Genomic DNA, 6780 nt, shown 5'->3' with positions numbered 1-6780 from the left:
TAATGATATTGTTTCAAAACACAGTCACACTTCGTTTTTGAAATCTATTTGAACTGTTAGGAAAAGGTAGACATTTATACTTTCTAATTCAGTTTAGCACCTTTATTTAAGTCCTAAAACTCGTAGCAACTATAATATATTAAAAGATAATCTCATTTATATTTTATATTTTTTTTTTTTTTTTTTTTTTTTTTTTTTTAGTTTATTCATTTTATAGGGGCTCAATCACTGTTGATGGCTCTGTGGATGTTTACTGGACTACGTAAAGACGTCACGGCGCAGACTTCGTATCCCAGCATGCAGCAGGAGGCCGTTGAGAGATCCAGCAGCTGGTAGTTGGAAGAGCGCCGAAGCAGGCAGGAGCCAACGGCCAGCAGAGCCCACACATTTCCTCCTTCATGTGAGATAAATTGACCGGTTTACCTCGCAGGCTACAGAAAATATGCTGTTCGGGCTCCTGATGTGTTCCAGAAGCGAATTTTGAGTCTTCATAGTCAGCCGGCTTTCATTTTGGAGGATTCCTCCCTCCATCCTCCGGATCGCAGCGAACAGGCAATGACAACGGTCTCAGCAACCCCGCAGCAGATGAAGGACCGGCTGCTGCAGGCCATTGACAGTCAGAGCAATGTGAGGAATGCTAAAGCTAACCTTAGCTTGTTTATCTAGACTGTGGCTAACGCGACATAGCAATTTACATCGAAGACGAATGATTTGTATTTAAAAGAAAACGCTCGGCAGTGTAGCCGATACCGACGTATCGAGTGTTTCAGAGACAGGACGACACAGGGGCGTCTGAGTTGACAGCTAGCTTTCAAGCTAATTTAGCTGCAGCGCTGCCTTGATTAGACATCTCCCGTTACATACCGTTGGTATGCTAACTCTTAGCCTAGCCTTAATACCACAGCAGCTTTAGAACATACAGCGGTATGAAGCAATACAATCGACTCATTGTATCAATATATGCCAGTGTCAAACAAACGTTAGTTAGAAGTCCTGCTATATATCCGGTACATCGTTTAAGCTTTCAATTCTTCACTAAAGGAGGTCAAAACTAAAAACTAGCTCAAAATGCTAAAGCCTGGTTTTAGGAAATAGTCGGGTCCTTCCTTCTCAACTAAATTGAATGCTAGCCATAGCCTGTTCCCCTAATGCAGGTATGTCCACCAACACTGTCTGTCGTTAGTGAACACATATTAAATTATTTTATTATTAGTTATTAATATGTTCCTTCTGTAATGGCTCAAGTACTATACTTTTGTATGGAGGTTTTGAAAAACGTCAGGATTTGGAGCTGTCACTTCGCCATACTTGCTTTGCAACGTCGTTCTGTCTCTGAAGCATACAGTTTAGCTCATTTTAGCAGGTGCAGTTACACACGACTCTGAGATTTAGGTTTGTCCAAACATTGATGGGTTTCTGTATTTGGCATTCTTACATTACTGGGCCTAGTATTGGGATTAATAATACTGTTGACTCCGTCTTTTCCAAGTGTTACAGCTTTTATTTAGCGACACAACATTTTCTTAGAGCTACCTTAAAAATACATTTGTAGCCAATTATTGATATCTGTAAGGTTGACTTGCTGATATTAATAAAAAAGAAGACCATTCATAACTATTTCTTAGCTTTCTTGCAGTGAGCTGTCACTTATTTCTACTTGGAGCAGAGGTAGACAAATGATTTTGGAGTTCACATTTTGATTGTCTTCATCAACTTACATTGACATGATTAGCAATGTATTATTAATAACTGTAAACAGCTTAACTAAAGTGAATATGTTCAGGTTTTCCCTCAACTCCGAGATTTCTAAAAGGCTGCCAACATTTCCAAATTCGACATGTTCAATAACAGACAAGGCTGAGAAGAAAAGAATAAAACAGAGCAGCCATACATTGTAATTCAGAGCTCAAGCTCTTCTTTGCTAATTTGACTAAATTTCCCCCCAGGTGTGTATGAATTGGTGTCTTTGTACCCGTAAATCTCATGTTAAAAAAAAAAAAAAAGTGGGAAGGAGCAAAATGACCAGCGCCCATGTAAAAAGTCTTATTTTTTTCTTTTTAAATGACTTTTTAAAAGCCTTTGTGCTTCCTGTGACTGAATCACTTGAAGCGTGGAAGTTGGCTGAAAGTGCTAGCTAGTGCTTAGTTTTGGTACGTTTACCTATCTGAAAAGTATCCGATTTTTGAGTCGAAAGTTAAGTTGGGGCTGATCACACTAGAAGTGGACAGATTCGTGTTACAGCCCATTTCATGTTACATCTTGACCTTTAATCTGTTCGTTTTTATTTCCTCCACCTTCTCTTCATTTTAGTTAAATGCACTGTTTACATGTTCTCAATGCAGATACGCGATATGGCGGTTGTATTGGAAGTAATTGCTTGTCTTGAGAAGTATCCAATTACCAAAGAAGCCCTTGAGGTAAGACTTGATATTTTTATTAACATGTAGTCACATCGCAGTTTATGTAGTCATATCGCAGTTTAACGTATGTGGTTTTGTGCTTTGCAGGAAACTCGACTTGGAAAGTTAATCAACGATGTGAGGAAGAAGGCCAGTAATGAAGACCTTGCAAAACGAGCCAAGAAACTGTTGAGAAACTGGCAAAAACTGATTGAACCTGGGCCGACCGGGCCTGCTAGCGTCCCCGGATCCACCAATGGCAGCTCTCACCCCTGTCGGACGGAACTCTCTCCGGCAGACCTTTCTGTTTCTGGGAAAGGCGTCCCTGAGGTGAAAACCAGAAACGATGTCCACAACACGTACTCGCCGAAAGCTGAGAAATCAAGCAACCGTAAGCGGCGGGCGGAGCAGAGAGACAGTGGTGTGTACTTGCCTGAGAAAATCTCCAGGATGTCATCGTATGACAATTCAGTTTCACCGCCCACCAATGGGATCACGGGCAGCCCAGAGACCCTACTTGACCAGGAGGTCGTCCCGTCTCCTGATAGATCCCGAATAGACAATCTTGAAAACGACAAAGTTAACAGGATTCCAATAAATGCTGTCAAGCCTCGGCCCAGCTCTCCTGGAGCGGCGAAACCACTTAGCACTTCCTCTCTGATAAAAGTTGCTGTAATGCAGCAACAGGCTCGATTGGACGAAGGAGGAGGTTACCAAGCCAGAAGTCCCCGCAGCGTCACTTCCAGTCCCAGGAGTGCTAAGCAAGACTCTGTATCTAAGCGCTCTTCAGCATTTGCAGCTAAAGGAACGCCAATCCCAAGCCCATCTTCCAGAGACTCTCCTTTGCCTTTTTCTCACTCTGTGTCCTCCCCAGGACCAACGTCTTACGCAGAGAAGTTGCCGCATTCTTTTCACAGGTCTTCAGTGCCGCCTGCTGCTTCATCAGATGTCCCGTCTCATTGCCCAACCCAAGACGTTTCTGTAGTGCCGGAATCCCCGTCGGTCTCCCCCTCCCCACTTCTTCCTCAGCTGAACTCTGACCCACACAGATCAACATTCGAGGGAACCACAGCCGTGTCAGACGACGTGGACGGGACAGCGGTACAGAACTCTGAACATAAAAGGAGAAAGTACAGGCCAAGAGACTTCTCTGTGAACTTGGACGGTCAGAAAGTAGAGGACTCAACAAAGCCTGTGAGGTTAAAAGAACGCAGGATAACGTTCGACCCGGTCACAGGCCAGATCAAACCCTTGGTGCATAAAGAACCTTCTCAATCAGAGGACGTCCCCACTCCAGACCCTGCAGAGTCCAGGCAGAGAGCCCAGAGCATCGTCCCACAACCCACTGCCACCACCTCGGCTCCCGGCCCTAGTCCGGCCACCGGTGCCGGCCCAAACCCCTTCCACCAGACCAACTGGAAGGAGCTGTCTCGGAACGAAATCATCCAGTCCTACTTGAACCTTCAGAGCAACGTGCTCACCTCCTCAGGGGTCCAGGCCCCCAGCGCACACTTTTTCATGTCTGAGTATCTGAAAAGGGAAGAGCAGCAGAGCAAGGAGTTGAGGACGAGCCACGTCTTGCAATCAGACTGCCTGACAGGGGACTTACCAGGCATAAGTCGGGACATCATGGAGGATGACTTGGACAGGATACACACACAGAACTGGCCTGGTGTGAACGGTTGCTACGACACCAAGGGCGCCTGGTATGATTGGACAGAGTGCATATCACTGGACCCTCATGGGGATGAAAGCAAATTGAACATCCTGCCATACGTTTGCCTAGACTGAGAGTATTTTGGAAGGCTGCTGTTTCTTTTCCACTCCTTTTTTCAACTCTCCACAGAGACCAGATAGTTTGGTTTTGTTTGTCCACTGTGAGTTTGGTGAGAACCAGACCTACTAAACCCCCCTCCCCGAGGCTCGTTCTGTGAAAATCTCTTGAGACTTTGGTATTAAAAGCATAATAATTGAAAGAAAAGTTAAGTTTGTAATATCAAGGGCTGTTTCTGTTTTTTGTTTTTTAAACTGAAAGAGACGAGGTCTGTGTTGCAGAGTTCTGCTGCTATAGCAGTGAAGGGGGTAAAAGAGAGGACAGCATTATTTCTCCCAACCTGACACGTCATTTCTGTTGGTGTGTGTCGGTCATCGGTAATGCCTTTTCAGGCTGAAATAATGCTCCTGATGGAGGATTTGCAGGATCCAGGGTTTGAACGATGAGGGGAAGGTTTGGGTTTGGCTGTTCTGTCCAGACCAACATGCTGGTAAAGTTCACTTAGCACAGTCGTCGCTGAACATGTCCAGAATATCCAAATACTGGAACATATTTAGCAGTTACAAAAGGCTTTATGTGAAATATAGAAAGTAAATTATAAATTTCTTATGTATACATCTATTTATTTTTGACCAGTTCATTTATGGGATGTTATAAACAGCTTTTCAAGAAAATAAAACTTGATTTTTTTTTTTTTTTCTGTTTAAATTACAATGTTGTCATCATGAGTCTCACCAACTTTTTTTTCTTTTTTCTTTCTTTGAGATTGGCTAAATATTTCCAGTTAGTTACATTCCAAATCAACCATTCAGCAACTTTAACTCTTTCTGTCTTATAAGAGTCTGTTCAGTGTCAGGGCACATAGTTCAAATGGTTCCAAAAGTGCTGATTACTCATTTAAAACAGGTCAGTGAGGGAGGGGGGCAAAACCAATCTGGAAGGATGTGTTCAAATGCTCAAACCCATTTAGTTGCCTCTTAAGACATTGTTTGCCTTCTGAAGTTCTGTCTCATTATTTGAGTGAACCAACCCAGGTGAACGTATGGGTACCCATGTGATGTTTCCAAAGGTCACTTGGATATCTGCAGGTATGATTCCTTTTGCGTCCAAGTCAGTGGAAAAGGCATCAGGATCAAACATTCTTGAAATTTCTCATCTGATAAGCAGCAGTATTTGATTTGAGTCCAGTTTAAAAGCACCACTCACTCCCACACTCATGATTTCAATCAAAATTGGCCTCTGTGTAGTCTTTCTGTTAATTCATTCTTTAGTTTTTTTCAGGGTTTTTTTCTTCCCTACCAATGTGCCTTGGTAAAATGGTAAATCTGGATTTGCTTCTGCATTAAACATGCCTGTCTGTACGTTTATGCGCCAGAATCCAAAGTCCCATGATCGAAGCGCCATCCCATGGTACGTGCAGTGATTTCTGCTACTTTTGTACACGGTGATCTGGGGAAAGGTGAAGCTTTCACCAAGCTGTAGGCGATGGTAAAAAAAACTAAAAACTGCACAACAACACAGCTGGCAATAAGGACAAATGCTACAACAGGTTAAGAATCTGTTTTCTGGAGTTCTGACTGGGGCGTCTTTTTTTGTTCAGTGTTTAACATCTCTAAATTGTTTGAAAAATAAATGATCTAAATCTTCAGTTTCCTCAGCTGGTTTGTGGCTCATTTTCAAGGTGGTTCTGGCTCATGGAGCTTCCTGTTATGGTGACGTGTTAAAGGTCTAGTTTTCAAGTGGATTGGTGACCATAGGTTTTGAGAGTGAAATTGTTTCTTAAACCTTTTCAGTGCTGGTGGATTTTTTTTTTTTTTTTGTCAGATGTTTCTATGGTAACTGAACTTTAATATTAAACCTTTAAAGAAGAACTCACACAAATAAAAACTGTTTCTTAACAATGGATCCAAAATGTCAATGCCTTCAGGCCTTAGCCAGTTAGTATTTGAATTTTAAAAAGAGAAGCTTGTATTCATTACACAGTGATCTGTTTCAGGTGTTTATTCTGGTTAACTATTGCAGCTACTGGAATTGAAAGACTAATAAAACTGTACTGGAGAGTTTATGCAGTAAATATTTGAAGTTAGTATTTTTATATGAATGACTTTTCAGTGCAGTGGTCAGCCTGTGGATCTGAGGCCCAGCAGGTTTCTGTCAGCTGGTGTGTGGTTCCAGCCTCTGTTCTCTGGAGAAATGTGTGTTGCGGCTCTACTGCAGTCCCCTAAACTTGCCATTATCCCTGTTGCTTTGGAACCTTTTGCTAAGATGTTTTCCTTCCACTCAATCTTCGCTTGATATACTTGCATGTGGTACTTTATAATTAGATAGCTTTTTCAGCAATAGCCACAAATATATTTTTTGACTTGGTCTAATATTCTAGTTTTATTTTTAAAAAATTCATAAGCTATAAGTCATAATTAAAGAGAAATGTAAAACATTTCATTTCTTCCTTCTGGTAAATTTAGTTTTGAATATCAATCATAAACAAAATTAGATCTGGAGCCCAGGTGGACCCAGCAGTCTTTTTATCTGAACTCTGCTTTCAATTAGGGACCAACAATGACTTCTCTGAAAAGATTTTTTGATGATGATGATGATGATGATGAT

General features: G+C 42.0%; 1 protein-coding gene across 1 annotated transcript; it reads left to right on the top strand.

Moving 5' to 3' along the window:
- Window positions 1–263: 263 nt before the first annotated feature.
- Window positions 264–5821, top strand: crsp7 (cofactor required for Sp1 transcriptional activation, subunit 7). Its single transcript, XM_015038214.1, has 3 exons — window positions 264–627; window positions 2343–2417; window positions 2508–5821. Exons 1-3 carry the CDS (start codon window positions 556–558, stop codon window positions 4188–4190), a joined length of 1830 nt encoding a protein of 609 aa, XP_014893700.1. The 5' UTR covers window positions 264–555; the 3' UTR covers window positions 4191–5821.
- The last annotated feature ends 959 nt before the right edge of the window (window positions 5822–6780 follow it).

Source organism: Poecilia latipinna, unplaced genomic scaffold, assembly GCF_001443285.1.
Source record: "Poecilia latipinna isolate Pla-1442-1.1 unplaced genomic scaffold, P_latipinna-1.0 Scaffold433, whole genome shotgun sequence".
In the NCBI taxonomy this organism is placed as follows: Eukaryota; Metazoa; Chordata; class Actinopteri; order Cyprinodontiformes; family Poeciliidae; genus Poecilia; species Poecilia latipinna.
This window is presented reverse-complemented; position numbering and strand designations above follow the sequence as displayed.

What these genes read in the sequence shown, in the direction of transcription:
- crsp7 (XM_015038214.1), top strand. Translation starts at nt 556, where the DNA reads ATGACAACGGTCTCAGCAACCCCGCAGCAGATGAAGGACCGGCTGCTG. An exon ending in CCATTGACAGTCAGAGCAAT is followed by an intron (nt 628 to 2,342) that starts GTGAGGAATGCT and finishes TTCTCAATGCAG; the next exon opens with ATACGCGATATGGCGGTTGT. An exon ending in TTACCAAAGAAGCCCTTGAG is followed by an intron (nt 2,418 to 2,507) that starts GTAAGACTTGAT and finishes TGTGCTTTGCAG; the next exon opens with GAAACTCGACTTGGAAAGTT.